Consider the following 17,911-nt stretch of genomic DNA (forward strand, 5'->3'; position numbering starts at 1 on the left):
GGGGGAGGCTGGTGGGGGAGATGGCGAGGGTAGGCAGGAGGTATGCGGAAGAGCCTAAGGAAGAGGCGCAGCCTCCAGCTCGAATTCGACCTGGTGACCACCAGGAAGGTGGAGGTGCAGTGGAGGAAGATCCAGGGGGCGGTCTAACAAGTATGGGGAAAAGGCAAGCCGGATGCTGGCGCATCAGCTTCTGAAGCGGGCGCAGCTAGGGAGATCGGGGGAGTTAAGGGCAGGGGAGGGAGCGTGGTGCAGAGTGGGGTTGGCATCAATGGGGTCTTCAGGGACTTTTATGAGTAATTGTACCGATCCGAGCCCCCACGGGAGGAGGGAGGGATGGGCCGTTTCCTGGACCAATTGAGGTTTCCAAAGGTGGAAGACGGACTGGGGGCCCCGATTGGGCTGGAGGAGCTGATCAAAGGGATAGGAAGCATGCAGGCGGGGAATGCACCGGGGCCGGACGGTTTCCCGGTCGAGGTCTATAAAAAATATATGGACCTGTTGGGCACGCTGTTAGTTAGGACCTTTAATGAGGCAAGGGAGGGTTTTTTTTTTTTTTTTTTACCCCCGACGATGTCCCGGGCACTGATCTCCTTGATCCTGAAGCGGGACAAGGATCCCCTGCAATGTGGGTCTTACAGACCGATTTCCTTGCTAAATGTAGATGCCAAGGTGCTGGCGAAGGTCTTAGCCATGAGGATTGAGTGCCGCAGATCATCCATGAAGACCAGATGGGGTTTGTGAAGGGGAGACAGTTGAACGCGAATGTGCGGAGGCTTTTGAACGTTATCACGATGCTGGCGAGGGAGGGGGAGGCAGAGATAGTGGTGGCAATGGACGCCGAGAAAGCCTTCGATAGGGTAGAGTGGGGGTACCTGTGGGAGGTGCTGAAGAGGTTCAGGTTTGGGGAGGGGTTTGTCAGGTGGGTTAGGCTGTTGTACGAGGTCCTGATGGAGTGTGGCCACAAATAGGAGGAGGTCCGAGTACTTTTGGTTGCACTGAGGGACGAGACAGGGGTGTCCACTGTCCCCCCTGTTCAATCGCCAGTGCGAAGAACCCTGGCTATGGCACTGAGAGAGTCGAGGAACTGGAGGGGATTGGTGCGGGGTGGGGAGGAGCATAGGGTGTTGCTTTATGCGGACGACCTGCTGCTGTATGTGGCAGACCTGGTGGGAAGAATGCCAGAGGTAAGGAGGATACTTAGGGAATTCGGGGACTTTTCGGGTTACAAGCTCAATATGGGGAAGAGCGAGCTGTTCGTAGTTCAGCTAGGGGACCAGGAGACGGGGATTGGCGAGCTCCCACTAAAAAGGGCGGAGAGGAGCTTCAGATATTTGGGGGTCCAGGTAGCCAGGAGCTTGGGGGCCCTGCATAGGCTTAACTTTACAAGGCTGGTGGAGCAAATGGAGGAGGAGTTCAAGAGGTGGGACGCGTTACCGCTGTCCTTGGCGGGTAGGGTGCAGTCAACCAAATGACGGTGCTCCCAAGGTTTTTGTTCCTGTGCCTCCCCGTATTTATCCCGAAGGCTTTTTTCAGGCGGGTTAACAGGAGTATAATGGGGTGTGTGTGGGTGCGAGGGACTCAGAGGGTGATCCTGGAGCAGAGTAGAGATAGGGGGGGCTGGCGCTGCCAAACCTCTGTGGGTACTACTGGGCCGCCAATGCGACGATGGTGCGCAAGTGGGTGATGGAGGGGGCTGCATGGAAGAGGCGGGAGACGGCGTCCCGTGTGGGCACGAGTTTGGGGGCGCTGGCAACGGCGCCGCTACCGCTCCCTCCAAGGAGGTATCCCACGAGCCCGGTGGTGGTGGTGGCGGCCCTCAAAATTTGGGGGCAGTGGAGGCGGCATAGGGGGGAGGTTGGGGCCTCGGCGTGGACCCCATTACGGGGGAACCACCGGTTCACCCCAGGAAGAACAGGTGGAGGGTTCTCGGGGTGGCACAGGGCAGGGATACGAAAGTTGGGGGACCTGTGTGGGGACGGGAAGTTTGCGAGCTTGGGTGAGCTGGAGGAGAAGTACGGGCTCCCCCTGTGGAACACCTTCAGGTACTTACAGGTAAGAGAATTCTCGCGGCTACTGCCACACACAGTACAGGACAGGGTGCTCTCGGGGGGGTGGGTGGGAATGGGGAAGATCTCGGAAACGTACCAGGTGATGCAGGAGGAGGAGGCCTCGGTGGTGGAATTGAAAGCCAAGTGGGAGGAGGAGTTGGGAGAGGAGATCGAAGAGGGGACGTGGGCAGATGCCCTAGGGAGAGTGAACTCTTCCTCTTCGTGCCGAGGCTCAGCCTCATACAGTTTAAGGTGCTGCACAGGGCACACATGACCTGGACAAGGATGAGCCGGTTCTTTGGGGGCGAGGACAGGTGTGTTAGGTGCTCAGGGAGCCCAGCAAATCACACCCATATGTTCTGGGCATGCCCAGCGCTGGAGGAATTTTGGCTGGGCGTAGCGAGGACGGTGTCAAGGGTGGTAGGATCCAGGGTTAGACCGGGCTGGGGACTCGCAATATTTGGGGTGGCAGAGGAGCCGGGAGTGCAGGAGGCGGAAGAGGCCGGAATTCTGGCCTTTGCATCCCTGGTAGCTCGGCGAAGGATTCTCCTTCAGTGGAAAGATGCGAGGCCCCCAAGCGTGGAATCCTGGATCAGCGATATGGCAGGGTTCATTAAATTGGAGAGGGCGAAATTCGCCTTGAGAGGGTCGGTACAAGGGTTCTTTAGGCGGTGGCAACCGTTCTTAGACTTTCTGGCAGAACGATAGGCATTGGTCAATGGCGGCAGCAGCTGGGAGGGGGGGGGGGGGGGGTTGCTTTTTTAGATTGTGCTTTGTACTTAACCCTGTTGGGTTCTTTTTTCTTTCTCATTTTGTTATTGATATTTTATGAAAACCTTTAATAAAAAGTATTTTTTTTAAAAAATGATTGTCTACCATCCCCCGACATCATAAAATCCATCCACGCAACATGGCATGAAGCATGACTGGTCTCCAAAGGTGTGCACCTGGCAAGCAGTACTTCCAGGGGAGTTCAGGTGTTACTCAAGAGGTATGCCCGGGTAGTGCCAGGGAGATGCACCTGGGTGAACGAGTTGGCTAGTTGTGCGCTGGGGCAGCTTTAAAAATGTAGCCTTGGATCAAATGTCGGGGGTTGCTGGCGCCAGTGATACATTGGGGGACCCGCAATTCACCGGGAAGGATGCACAATATCAAACTTCAATTAGAGACCACAGAGGAGCAACAGCTAAAATATGGTCAGCAACTTCTAAAACCAAAGAGTATCCAATCTACAACGTCGTGAAAGACTTCAGTAAAAAAGTCACATACTTAAGAACACCTTAATGTTGGAAAACACATTGCACAGAGAATAGGAAATGAAGGTTCACATTTAGTTGCAGAAGGCAAAGGGGCCACTAGCCTCTTGGAAGGAGTCAACTCTTCCTTCCCTCATCCAATTGGAGCTATGCACTGCAAGTAAACTAGAACTTTTCACACCATAAAATACATTTAGAATAAAAAAGTATAGTATTACCTGGTCTGTAATGTAGATTCTCACCTCCTCGCCCAGGGGGACCACCACCTCTGCCATCACGGGGAGGAGCACCACTTCGCATGTTATTAAACTGCAATGGTGGTGGTGGCTGTTGCAGTTGTGGTTGTGGTTGTGGCTGCTGTTTCTTTCTGGCCATAGCAACCTTGATTGGGTTGGTGTCAAACTCCTTACCTGAAAGGAACAGAAACTATCAACAGAAACAGAAAGAGGCAAAGTTCTGTTTTGGTATAAAAAGACAAAACAAAGCTTACCATCAAACCATTCTAGAGCAGCCTTAGCAGAAGGTGGATCGTCATATGACACAGTGGCTTCACCCTTGGGTTTTCCAGTCTCTTTGTCAATGTATATGTTGATCATAGGCTGTCCAGTTCGCTTGTTGATCTGAGGGGTAGAGGGACAAAGTTAATGACTGAACAAAAAAAAAAAAAAAAAAAAAAAAAAAAACCAAAGCAGGCAGTATTAGTTGACAATACAAACTAACAAACCTTTATAGCACCAGTTTGCTTGAAGAAATCCAAAAGCCTTTCTGGAGTTATATTTTCACCCAAACCTTGCACATAAATGGTATCATTCTCCGCATCTTCCTGTGGAGCTGCCGCTGGGGTTGGAGTTGGAGCCGGAGCCGGAGCTGGGGGTGGTGGTGGTGGTTCAGCGGCTGCTACTACAAAAAATATAAATAATTAATTTTTTAAAAAACAATCTGAAGAAAGGAGACAGCACATCTACTTTACAAAGTGCAGCAGTGATGACCCCAACTACCGTGCTGAATGTGGAGGAGAGGGCCATTACCATGAACTTTTAAAACCAGTTACCACTGGGGCCTTCACAGAGCCATCTCAAGATGGCAGTTAAAAGTCACTGAACTGTGGATTTGGAATTATATATAGGGCAAATCAGGTATGGATGGCATATTTCCTTCCCTAAATGATATTAGTGAACCAGATGGGTTCTTATGACCGCTAGTTTCATGCCCATCATTACTAAGACTAGCTTTTAATCCAAGAGGTTAGGAATTGAATTTAAATTGCACCAGCTGCCATTGACATTTGAAGCCCCTTTAGCCTGGGCCTCTGGATTACTAGTCCAGGTGCCATTACCACTATTGTTCGGTTTATAGATATACACATCATATACATATGTTAGCTAGCACCACATGGAGGCAATAATCATCCTAAAGCCAGAGACGAGGGGACATGCAGTTTCCAACCCTCTTCACCCCATCTATTGTTAAAGCTCCCAACCATTCAAGTCACCTCCAGTCTTGACTGTTCGAATATTCATCCTGACTATTCCTCATCCACCACTTATGCTCCCACAGGCTCCCATTCCACTGCCTCACATTGAGAATGTACTGGGTCTCACTACATTTAGCTAAACACTGGGCAGGTAATGGCACAATCCAGTTGCAAGGTCTGCTAACAGAATGTCTCATGATACAAGGTGAATATACAATCCTAAGAAAGGGTTTCAGAAAAAGTGAACCCTTTGTAAATAGCTTTGTTAGAAAAGGTATGGGCCAGTTGAGGAAAACATTTACCAGAGCACGGAATAGGGTGCAGAACCAGTCAAACAACCTGAACAAACTAAAATTGGATACAATCTTCACCACTTTACTGTGTCGAGATTTGCCCACAACGGTCAATATAAGGTTTGATAGATTTGGACCCAAATGGCAAAACTGCTAACATTAACCGTCAGTATTTTTCTGAAATTGACAGCAACGTCTAGAGTCTGCACACATTCAATTATGAGGAAATCCAAAAGTTGCTGTCAGAGAATTTCCTGTAGGCTGCGGATTTACGTCCCAATATCCAATCATTGCAAATAAAGGTGAAGGCAAGGAACAAAACAAAAGCACAAAAAGTGATTATGATGATACATCCATATCCTAATAAGCTATTAAGATCATTACCTGGTTCAGGCTCTGGAGTTTCTTCTACAGCTGTTACTGGATGGGAAGGAAAGAAAGCAAGAACTACATTACTTTGCATTCCACTGACCCACTACCTTTTTACATCTAGATCTAAAGTTTGTGCACCTTTTTGGTTCTTCATTCAACCAAGATGCACTGCAAATGCAAGACCATATCACGTGAAATAATCTCCAGTGAAATTTAAAATTAAACAGTTTTACTTTAAAAAATAAATTCCCCCATTTAAGTTTTATTTTAAATAATAAACCATTTGTATTTTATACCACTTCAGTTAAGTGGTTATTGGCTTTCTATATTCATTACCAGTATCAGGTAATTTGAAACCCATTTTAATGCAAACCCATCACTCAAGTGATTATTCACTTTATACATCCATATTCACCACAGTATTTGGTAATTTGAAACCCATTTTAACGCAAACCCATTTTAATGCCAGCAGGTGACACCAGTATATATACATATACGTTGAATTTTGTATACAAGAAAATTTTATTACGCAAAATATTTTTTCCCCACAGACTTCAAACACAAATGTATTTGACTAACCATTTTAATGCTAAAAACTTACCACCAGGCTTACTGAAGCCACCCCGGTCGACACCGCTGCAGGGACAAATATGAAGAAATGAAGTATTCCCTTAAGCCAGTACCTCTTGAGCCTAAGGCTCAATGATGAAACTCGTGCCTCGTTTAAAGCACTGGCTAAGGCCTCTGAAGTTTCACCAGTTTTCATCTGCGAGTTTGCCTTTCTTCATAGTAGTTCTCCTAAAGCTTTCGTACACCCTCCAAAACCATATATACCTTCACTGTTTGACTTGCCAGTAACAGGGTTCTCAACAACTAAAGTTGGTGCATGCAGTTTATAACAGAACGGTTAAGCAACCATTAAAACTATGTTTTACATTACTCTTTAACTTCCAATTAAATTACATATTGTATATAATAAATACCATGTTTACATTACAAGTGTACAATACCATGCTTTTATGTATTACTCCACTTGCATACACCATACATATTTTTTTTTGTCCATACATATGTAGAAAACGTGTCTAGTCCCACTTTTCAATATGCTGTCGGCTCAGTCAAAATAGTTTAAAGTATTGAAGTGTAAACAAGGCTCTCACTTTGTAACCTGTAGCATATAAATGCGACAAAGCATGTTAACATAGTTTCCATATTCAAGCATTTAAAAATAAATACTGTATTGGCATAATTAAAACTACATTCTAATACTTACCCGGAGACAAGGGAGTGAAAGCAGTATCGTACTGCTTAGGCTCTGTATTATAGTTAAATTCTTCCATAGAAGAACAAACTTGTAACATGTCAAATTGTAAACTGCTCATTGGGCATTTTAACTGCATCCCCTATAATTCAACCCCGAAGAAAAAAGGTATTGTATTCCACCAACCCACCCTTTAAAACTCCCAGAATATTTACATAATCAATCCAGGTAAAATGTATGTCCTTCCATCCCTGTCCACCAGTTTATTTCATTCTCTTACCTAGTTTATTTTTAAAAAATCTCCTGCTAACAATGCACTTACTTAAAATAGTTTTATAATTATACGGTTCCCCATAATTTTTTTTTAAAAATCAGCATAACTTTAAAAACTCAAATCTACTCTCACTGAAGGCTCAAGACGGGAGAGGGCATCATTTTGTTTTGGGTAGGCAAGAGAAGGATCAACTCTAAAGTCAGAATGCGGCACAATACTCATATGCCTTTAAAGTTAATTTTTAGGGACGTGTTCAAAACATAATAAACAAACAAGTTCGCTGACGATGAATTGGGGTTTAACTGATTTTGCCACAGCAGTTTACAAGTTCAATTTACAATGACAGCATGGGAGAATGCAGATGCAGCCCCCCACACTGAATTGATATTTACTTTGGGGCACTAAGGGCAGGCTGAGAGCTTTCCTGCAAGTTAGGGAGCAAACGGATGCATCATCAACAACACTTGTGAATCTCCAACTAGCCTAACTCATGTGACCACAGGGTAATTTTTTTTAACCCAATGTGCATGGTTCAGAGAGAAAGAAGTAACCACACACTCAAACCAAGATGTACTTGGTTCAAAATTACTTAAGAAAACAAATTTGTAGAAATAGGTAATTGTACATCGACTAAACATGCGTTCAACAATTCAAGGATACAACGGGTGTATAGATCTGGATCAGATACTAGAGACCCATAAAGATGGAGATTTAATACAGCTCTGACCAACTTTGTGAAAATTTAGCGAAGGTGTCATTTGCGGTACCACATTTTAATCTAGCTATATCCATTTTTCAGAGCACCAGACCTGCGGACTCAAATAACGTACCGCATGATTTTTATGAATCAAGAGTGAAAAAGAAGTTGTTTCATTATGTTCAATAATATCTTTCAAAGCCAGAGGCTCATGTTGGGATACAATTCCACAGGTGCTGGAAACCATGTTACCTCAGTGAAGTGACCAATTATGTGGTGGGGCAAAACAGCAGCTTACAAGCTGCACAACCACAAAAGGGCACTATAGCACAGCCCATTCTGCTCCACAAGTGACATCCATACTTTCCCACAAGGTTTAGGAGCACAATCTCTCGTTGAGGTTTCCTCCCTAGCTCAGGAAGATGGAGGTTAATTTTAGTGCTCCCACTATTAGTCTGTCCAAGATAAGTTAATTCAGTACCATTGATAAGACCTTTGGGACAGCATCTGGTGTGCTGCTTAGCGACACACTAGGTGTACATTTACTCACAAGTGGTCTTTAAATATAGCCCAGTAAGTCACATTTGTATTTGAATATCAATAGTCACCAACATTTCATATTGGTCTGCTTCAGATACTAACAGGGTTTTTAGTTGTTATTAAGTGTCACCAATGTGGGAAATTAAGCGGTTTTTCCACATGCCCATCGATGGACAGTTTCTTTTTAAATTTGATGCATTTAACAGAACCAGTGTTTATTAAAATGTATTACACCAAGCTTCCCTTATCGGGAAGGATACCACCAAGACCACCATTTGTGCTTTCATTATAATGCACAGAATTGAAGGATCACAGGGAATGTCAGAATTAAGGCACAGGCAATGCTGCAACTTTGATTTTGTACCTCTGTACATGGAAACAGAGGATACTTACCTTCATTTATTCGAATGCTGAATTGGAAACTTTGAGGATTCCTAATTTTGCAGTTTGCTATCACTTTAGCAGTAATAAATGGGATACAAAATGTGTGTGGTGGCACGAGTGCAACAGATTTGAAATAGTTACTCAATCCACTCAAGTGCCAAAACTGCATTTACTGAGGATGCCAAGAGTCACTCGAATACCGTTTAATGGTCGCCAGTATGTTATAATCTAAGTAACATCCTGGTGCCAGGGTCAGTGGAACTAAAGTATGCGTACCCATGGTTGTGCATTATGTGGAATGATTCTCAGTTAAGTGTTCAAGTAAAAATGATTACCAATTTTCAATAATAAAAGCAGAAACGTGCACAAACTTTTCCTTTGATTGTCTCCCTTTCTGAAAGCAATGGCATGTTGTGGAATAAGGTTCTACAGGTGCCAGCAGCTTTCTGATGCATTATCCAAGTGGCCATTCACAGAGTTTGCCAGCAATGTTCTGAGGACTGTTCAAGGAGAGCCTGATTCTCCTCAGATATTTATAGCCCACAGACCCAGAAGGAGTCACCAAGTAATTAAATAGGAGCAGAAAACCTGGTCAATATTCCCCCTCTCTCTAGCCCTTGTAATTTAAGGCCAGTAGCAACATGTTTAACCGAGATTATCTAATTTGGTACAAACCAAGGATTAAAGACTTATTCGTCTGTAAAACTCAATACCACATTTTACAGTGCATGCACTCAAACCATCAGGGGAGTAAATGCTGGACTATTAAAACACCGGTCCTAAAGTAAATTTCATCCTTTGTGCAGGACAACAGAAGCTTGGTATTGGCAATTCGGTGGCTCACAACCATTTTAGGCACTTAAGTGAAAAAAAGACTGCCCATTTGATACGGTTGTGCAGTGATATTACCATGCCCAAATTAGATACATTCTAGTAAACCCTTACTGGCAAGTCCAATTTTTAAGGAAAAAAACCTAGAGAAAAAAAAACCTCTTATTTTCCACTGACCCTGCCTATTACTACAAGGCATATCCCGATAATGCTTTCAGCTCCCTTGTTGATTAATATATAAATACAACTGAGTTTTAAAATGCAAAGACTATAGGGTTTCCATTGCCTATATTTTCTTAGGTAAAAGCACAGAAAGGATTTAGGGCTAAATGGTTTGTTTACATTAATTAGCACATCACGACACATTTTTAAAAACTACAGTAACTTCCTGGCAAATGGAAACCCTATTAACTCAAGTCAAGTTAACGTCCAAATGTTGAAGTGAAACCTTTATCATAATCTCCTATAAAGGAAGCGCAGCAACCAGCTTATTTCTGCATTTGGAGGTTGTTAGCAAGAAAAACAAAACTGGCCACAAGGAGTCCAACTTTCAAAAATTGCTACATCCATTTTAAAATGAAATGTGGCATATGCATAATGCAAAAGCCTATGATGGCACACAGTAAATAAATGTTCATTAACATTAAAAATGAAACCCGAGCCCCGAAAAAAACCAAGTCAATTTAACAAGTATGTAACACTTGTAGCCCACAATTTTGCCACATATTGTTTTATGAATTTATGCGCTTCAGAAATTATGCAAAATACCTAGATGGAAGGAACAAAGCATTTCCCCCTTTCCAAAATAGGAACTAGATTGATGTAGTTATGTTTGAGAGAAACTCCAATTTTAACATTGTAATAAATGCACATTGCGTTCTCGTCTATCTTAAGGTAATAATATATATTATTTTTTTTTACATTGGGAGACAATTAAGTGTCTTTCGGGATTAAAGGTTTCACCCAGAAAAGGCAATGTCTGAATTATGTGGATCAGTGGTTGCTGCACTTTACACCATATTTTAACATATTAACAAGTAAAATGTTGAAAAGTAAATTGGATTAGATTCACAAGTTTTAACAGTTTAAGTATATAAATTTTCTCATTGGAGAAAACACTTTTAAAAGCAGCCACAAGGCATCCATAATTCAGTCTGAATATTTACTTTCTACGAGGTGGTAATTAGATTAAGATTATTGGTAAATTATTCCACAGAGGTTGGACATTGCCTTTGGAAAATTATAACCAGGGCTGAAAATTGCAATCATTTTACTTCTGAAAGTTAATAAAATTTTGAAATAGGCCACTGATCAGATTTTCAAATTTTAGATGCATTTATGAGATAAAAATATAGATATATTTATTTTACAATTAAAAGCAAGCTTTAGAAGGGATATCTGGTTCTCAAATGACTGCAACATAAGTAACTGGAACCCAGCCAGTTCTGGAAGGACATTCTGCTAGGTACTTCAGAAAAGCTAAACACTTTCAGCCCAGTATTGTTAATTGTTACTTTGGGTTGATTTTTTTTGTATTAATCTTTCTAAAAGAAAGAGGTCATCTTACCCCATGCCACCTCGTCCACTGCGACCACCTCTACTGTAACTACTTCCTCTGCTTCCTTGATCATAGCTCCCACGACTTCTGCTCCGGTTTTCAGAGCTACTGGTTGGCGCTCCATAGCTACTCTGGTCTTGTCCGTAGCCACTCATATTGTTAGTGGATGGCTGCTCCTGCCTGTATGTGCCTACGTAACATTTGAGTAGTTAATTTCTTAAGAAATGCCTGCATTTAGACATGCATACAAGTTGCTACCTGCCATACAACTTACTTTCGCTGCTCCAAGATACGTTTTTGGAATTTACATTAATTTTGTATTATTTTACAATATGGTATGTGACCAGAAGAGCTTGAATTTTATAAATAGCTATTTTTGGTAATTGTTCATTTTGATCACGCATTTTACACAAATTTAAATTGCGTGAAAGAACAGAAGTCACTGCTCCCGGGGCAGCACGGTGGCGCAGTGGGTTGGCCCTGCAGCCTCACGGCACCGAGTTCCCAGGTTCGATCCCGGCTCTGGGTCACTGTCCGTGTGGAGTTTGCACATTCTCCCCGTGTTTGCGTGGGTTTCGTCCCCACAACCCAAAGATGTGCAGGCTAGGTGGATTGGCCATGCTAAATTGCCCCTTAATTGGAAAAAATTGGGTACACTAAATTTATATTTTTTAAAAAGTCATTGCTCCCAAATTATTTACTAGCAATTGGCTTCCTGCCTCGAGGGGGATTAATGCCTCTCACTGTATTATATGTATAGGTAGATACCCTCATGGCTATTTCTAAAACTTTAAAAATTGGACACAGCATTTTTTAAATGGCTGAAGCTATGCTTGCCTGTGGCCCACAAACAAAAGCCATCTGGAGTTATCCGGCAGTATCAGGAAATTCGCAACTCGTCATCGCAGACAAGACACCAATGATACACTTGTGGGCTGCACAGACCAAGTTCAACGGTGAATCGAATTTCAGAACCCAGGTTGACCAACTATTGATTTGCTTGGACAAAGGGTCCATTCAATTTGGGGACCAGATGAGGGATACATGTCCTTTGTTAAAAATGGTGCGGAGAGTGGAATCATGTGACATAAACATCAAGCTTATGGAACCAGTAATGTTGTCTTGCAAACGCTTCAGTCTGCAATACCATCAAACTAATAAGCTATCAAGAAAGTGGGCTCTGCCCAGATGGAATACCTGGCCCCATCTACACTTTCTACTGGAACGCCTGTACCATTGTCCACGTGGCAGATGGATCTCTGCATGCCTATTGTGTGAATTCAACACCACCGGAGAACTGAGCATTGTTGGAAAGGGACATATTTTTGTCAAAGCTTATCACTCATCAGGATGTTTCACAAGAATACAAGTCCAAGGGAGATAGCAAATTTATACTGTAGGAGTGTTTTTTAAAAAAGTATTTTTTTAAATTCTCCTTTTCCACATTTTCTCCCAAATTTACACCAAACAATAAACAATAATCAGTAACGAATGTAATGTCAATCCCCATATCAATAACAATGATCCCATCCTCCTACCAAACCCCCAAACATTAGCCCACATGTTAACATAAACAAATGACAAAGAGGAATCAGGAATCACCCATAATGACCATTAACACAAACAGTCCCCCTCTTCCCCCCAACACCCCTAATGTTCGATGTGATCCAATTTTCCAAAGTGCATAATGAATAACGCCCATGAATTGTAGAATCCCTCCATCCTTCCCCTCAGTTCAAATTTGACCTTTTCAAGCGTCAAGGATTCCAGCAGGCCCCCCCCGCCACGCCAGGGCACAGGGTGGAGAGGTTGATCTCCACCCTAATAGGATCCGCCTTCGGGCAATCAACGAGGCGAAGGCTACAAATGCCTCTGCACCCGTTTCCAACCCCGGCTGGTCAGACACCCCGAATATGGCCTCCCGCGGGCCCAGGTCCAGTTTCACGGGCACCACTTTAGAGATTACCCTAAACACCTCCTTCCAGTAATCTTCCAGCTTTGGACAGGACCAAAACATATGAACGTGATTTCTGCCTGCCCCCCCCCCCCCCAACGTCCACACATCTTCTACCCCCTCAAAGAGCCGGCTCATCCGCACCCTTGTAACTCTATACACCACCTTAAGCTGTATCAGCCCCAATCAACAAGAGTGTTGATTGGTTAACAAGTGAAATAGAAAACAAGTGAAATGAAAAAGTTAATTATACCATGCTGGTTTTCAGCCTGCAGACCTTGGAGAAGGATGTGTCACTGGACTTTTGATTCTGGACTCTGGACCCATCAAACAATATTTATTTTCTCTGGTCTCTGCGCTTAAAAATTATTTTCTCTATTCCTCAAGTGCAATGGGGCAACGGTGCTACCCACCTTCCATGTTTGTCTGCAAATGAACTAACCTTTTGGAGTTCATCCTAGGGTATGCGGTGTTTAATAGCAACATTTTTATACTGAAACGGAGGGATTGGGAAGCACTCTACCGAGGGAGAGGCAACCCAAAAACATCTGTTTACAGATGGGTGGAGAGAGGAGAAATTAGTTTAAATTAACCCTCTATCCACAACTTTCATTGCTTCCCTGGCCATTTTCTGCAAATGGTGACAATTGATCTAGTCTAACCAGGTGTAATAAAACTAAAGTTAAAAATTGAATCTTATTACTACCATTTTAAAACAGCTTGAGATACACAAAGTACTTTCACTTACTGTACTGGCTTTGTTGGCTATAATCAGTCTGCTGTCCATAGCTAGATTGTTGACCAAATCCTGAAGGTGGTTGCTGCTGGGTATAGCCTCCAGTTGGGGGAGGCGGTGGTGCATAGCTGCTCCCCTGTTGTCCATAGCTTGCCTGCTGGCTATAGGTACTCTGATCATAGCCAGTTGCTTGAGTGGTGCTACTGTAACTATAAACAAAGTATGTTTTTTGCAAGTGGGTCGGTAACAAGGCCATAAATTTTAAATTACTTCAAGAACTAATGGGGAAATGAGATTTCAGGGGGCTTCTTAAATTTGGAATGTTTCTCTTGAAAGTATGGAATCATATCCATGGCAAATTTCAAAAGGCAATTGACATGTGCTTGGAGATTGATTTGCAAGATGAGTAAATGATGGGATGCAAAGAGCTGGCACAGCTAGGGTGGGTCAAATGAGCTCCTTCTGTGCTATAAACGCGCCACTGTTTTACACACGTACAATTTGTCAACAAAAAAAAAAAAAAAAAATCTATCCACCCAATGGCTCAGCAAGATTATTTTGCGGTTAAATGACCATTCTTCAAGTCCCAATGATAAGAGTTAACTGATCTACAGGTCAGCAACCTTACAGCTTCACAGCCCAGTGTTTGGGAAAAGACCACCTGATTGTTTGCATGCTATCTCCTTCTGAAAATAGCTTCTCTCCAGGCACATTACAGATACCCAGAGTGCCTGAATTGAGGTTGAAGCGTTCTATGCAACTCAATTTGATAATGTTGGAAAGAATTAATTTCCTAAGAATACAGCAGCTAAAAATCATTTACCTTGTAGGAGGGAAAGATGGAGGGGCACTGGGAGGCTGAAGAGGGTAAGCACCATGCACACTCATTTGAGGGTATCCATAATTTGTCTGGCTGTATCCCACACTGGATTGGGCATACCCAGTACTTGGTTGGCTGTATTCATCCTGCTTTGTAGTATCCTGCGCTCTGAAAGTCAAGTGGCTAATTAGGCAAGATTTGTCCACTTTAAACGAGAAAGACTTTTGCAAATTAATTAGTTTGGGTCTAAAAAATGAATATGTAACAACCATCCAGGATGCAAACAATTTTGGCAGGGTTAAAATGTTCACAATTCCTGGCTATATTAACATTTCGGAGGTCATTAAATAACAAATCATTTTCTAATTTCTAGCAAAGCTTGCAATAGCAAACTTCTCAACACTTGGAAAAACTGAGCAGTTTTGATTTGAGGCAAAATGTTTGTAGTTAAGATCAAGTTAACCACACTTACATTTTGTACTGAAACTAGCCACTGGTGAATCCACTCGTGCTTCCAATAATCAAACACAGGTGAAATTATTTGAATTAATAAAAAGGATACTTTGAACCTTGCATAGACCAATTGTGCTGTATATCTATTTTCAACATTCAAAATGCTGCAAAAAAAAAAAAAAAAACCCCACACACGTTTACAGCATTACAAACAAATAATAAGCACAATATAAATCAAAACAAGGTATGGAATTAAGCCTTGTGGCCTCACTGGAAAAAATGAAACCACAAAAGGAGGCAGATGTGCATAACCCAACTGTGCATTTAGAAAACACTGCAATAGGATACAGGTGATGGCTTCTCTGGGGAGAACAGCCGGGGGGGGGGGGGGGAGACAGACTCCCACTCAGCAGTACTGAGGTGGTGGGGCAAGGGGCTGTTTGTCGGGGGTGATTAAAAAAGTTAATCATAGATATAATTTTTTCAACCAGTAATTGATGATTAATTGCATTCAGATGGTGGGAATTGTGGACTCACTTGTGCTGGACATGCATGATACAAATAATAGTTTAAATGTATAAAGACCAGGCTCCAATTCTATACTTTGCCACTCGGCTACCGGAATTCTAAGAGGAGATTCAATAGCATGGGGAGCAGACAAGTATTTCTGCAGGTATAACTCTGGGATAATATATTGCATCCTGGTTCCAGTGTTACAAGCATCACTGAATGGCTGTACAATATTGAAAGGAGAAGAATACCAATGTAAAAAGTGTGATCAGGTTATGCAGACAGATTTCTGTTAGGTAGGAAAGAAGTTCAAGGTGCTCCCAGTGCCACAAACAAATAAATAGATATACTTTTTAAAAGTTTAATGGGTCCCAATTGGTTTTCCTGATTAAGGGGCAATTTAGCATGGCCAAACCTGCACATGTTTGGGTTGTGGGGGTGAGACCCACGCAGTCACAGGGAGAATGTGCAAACTCCATGGACAGTGACACGGGTCCGGGATCGAACCCTGGTCCTCAGCGCCATGAGGCAGTAGTGCTAACCACTGCACCACCGTAAATAAATATTAGCAATAGGGTCCAATATTTATTTATATTGGACAAGCAGAGGCATGCATGACCCCTGCAAGATAGTAAGATGATGAAGGCAGCACATGGGAGGTTATGATGGAACTATATATAACACTGGTTAGGTCACAGCTACAGCACAGCATAAGTTCTGGTCACCATCAATAATAATAATCGCTTATTGTCACAAGTAGGCTTCAATGAAGTTCCTGTGAAAAGCCCTCGTCGCCACATTCCGGTGCCTGTTCGGGAGGCCTGTACTGGAACAGGCGCTGTCACAGGAAGGATGCGATGACACTGGTGGAGGGAAAACCTGTGTCGCCAGGAATGTAACATTTTTGCTATGAGTTGATGGGTTGGAAGCATTTGCTTTGAAAGGTAGCTCGGGTGATTTAATTCAAGTGTACTGAATTAAGAGGATCAGTGGCTATGAAGAGGAGAGATTAGATCAAATTCGACCAGTTTTCACTAGAATTTAGATGGTTATGGGGTGATCTGACCGCAGTATTCAAGATATTAACAGGGGAAGCCAGGGTAGATAAAAATTATTTCCACTGGTCAGAGATTCTAAAACAAGAGGGCATAGTCCAAAAATTAGGGCTGGACCATGTTAGGAAACACTTCTTCACTCAAGAGTGTTAGAGGTCTGGATCTCTCTCCCATGAACAGCAGTTGAAGCTAGGTCAGTTGTTAATTTTAAATCAGGAGCGAAATTTTTGTTCAGCAAAGATATAAAGGGACATGGGACAAAGTCAGGCATATGGAGTTAGATCACAGATCAGCCATGATCTCAGGGAATGGCGGGACAGACTCGAGAGGCTGAACGGCCTACTCCTGTTCCTACCCGTAAAAGATATGGAGCGGCATGGTTAGAACTGCTGCTTCACAGTGCCAGGGTCAATTTCGGCCTTGGGTGACTGTCTGGGTGGAGTTTGCATGTTCTCCCCATGTCTGCGTTGGTTTCCTCCAGGTGCTCTGGTTTCCTCCCACAGTCCAAAGATGTGTGGGTTAGGTGGATTGGCCATGCTAAATTTCCTTAGTGTCCAGGAGTGTGTAGGTTAGATAAAGGGGTTATAAGGATAGAGCAGGGAAGTGGGCTTGGGTGGAGTGCTCTTTCTATAATAATAATCTTTATTAGTGTCACAAGTAGGCTTACATTTCATTGCAATGAGGTTTCTGTGAAAATCCCCTAGTCGCCACACTCCGGCGCCTCGGGTACAGGGAGGGAGAATTCAGACTCTCGAATTCACCCAACAAGCACGTATTTCGGACTTGGAGGAGGAAACTGGGGCAACCGGAAACCCACTCAGAGGTTTGGTGCAGACTTGATGCTCCGAGTGGCCTCCTGCTGCACTGTAGGGATTCTATTCTATGTAACCTAGGGCATAGATTTAAAGTAATTGGTAGAAAGATTAGAGGACAGTTGAGGATTTCTTTTTGTTTTAAATAGCGTGATGGGGATTTGGCACTCACTGACTGAAAGGATAATAGGTACAGAAAACCTCATTGCATTTACAAAGTACTTAGATACACACTTACAAGCACTGCAACCTAACAATAATGTTTATTGTCACAAGTAGGCTTACATTAACACAGCAATAAAGTTACTGTGAAAAGCCCCTAATCGCCACATTCCTGCGCCTGTTCGGGTACAGAGGGAGAATTCAAAATGTCCAATCCACCTACCAAACATGTCTTTCAGGACTTGTGGGAGGAAACAGGAGTGCCCGGAGGAAACCCACACAGACACGGGGAGAACGTGCAGACTCTGTACAGTGACCCAAGCCGGGAATCAAACCTGGGACCTGGTGCTATGAAGCAACAGTGCTAACCACTATGCTACCGTGCCGCTCTTGATAATCCATTTAATCCTGCAGACATTAT

General features: G+C 43.2%; 1 protein-coding gene across 2 annotated transcripts in view; it reads right to left on the reverse strand.

Annotated features, from left to right (window-relative positions):
* LOC140403148 (RNA-binding protein EWS-like) overlaps positions 1-17,911 on the reverse strand; it is a 29,902-nt gene that overhangs the window by 3,974 nt on the left and 8,017 nt on the right. For both annotated transcript variants that reach the window (XM_072490962.1, XM_072490874.1), the window contains 8 exons: positions 14,502-14,666; positions 13,691-13,887; positions 10,998-11,178; positions 6,045-6,079; positions 5,456-5,491; positions 4,029-4,204; positions 3,795-3,924; positions 3,523-3,714 (listed from right to left, as the gene is read on the reverse strand). In XM_072490962.1, coding sequence (XP_072347063.1) covers positions 3,523-3,714; positions 3,795-3,924; positions 4,029-4,204; positions 5,456-5,491; positions 6,045-6,079; positions 10,998-11,178; positions 13,691-13,887; positions 14,502-14,666 — 1,112 coding nt within the window. The remainder of the gene's footprint in view (positions 1-3,522; positions 3,715-3,794; positions 3,925-4,028; positions 4,205-5,455; positions 5,492-6,044; positions 6,080-10,997; positions 11,179-13,690; positions 13,888-14,501; positions 14,667-17,911) is intronic.

This window comes from Scyliorhinus torazame, chromosome 1 (assembly GCF_047496885.1).
Source record: "Scyliorhinus torazame isolate Kashiwa2021f chromosome 1, sScyTor2.1, whole genome shotgun sequence".
In the NCBI taxonomy this organism is placed as follows: Eukaryota; Metazoa; Chordata; class Chondrichthyes; order Carcharhiniformes; family Scyliorhinidae; genus Scyliorhinus; species Scyliorhinus torazame.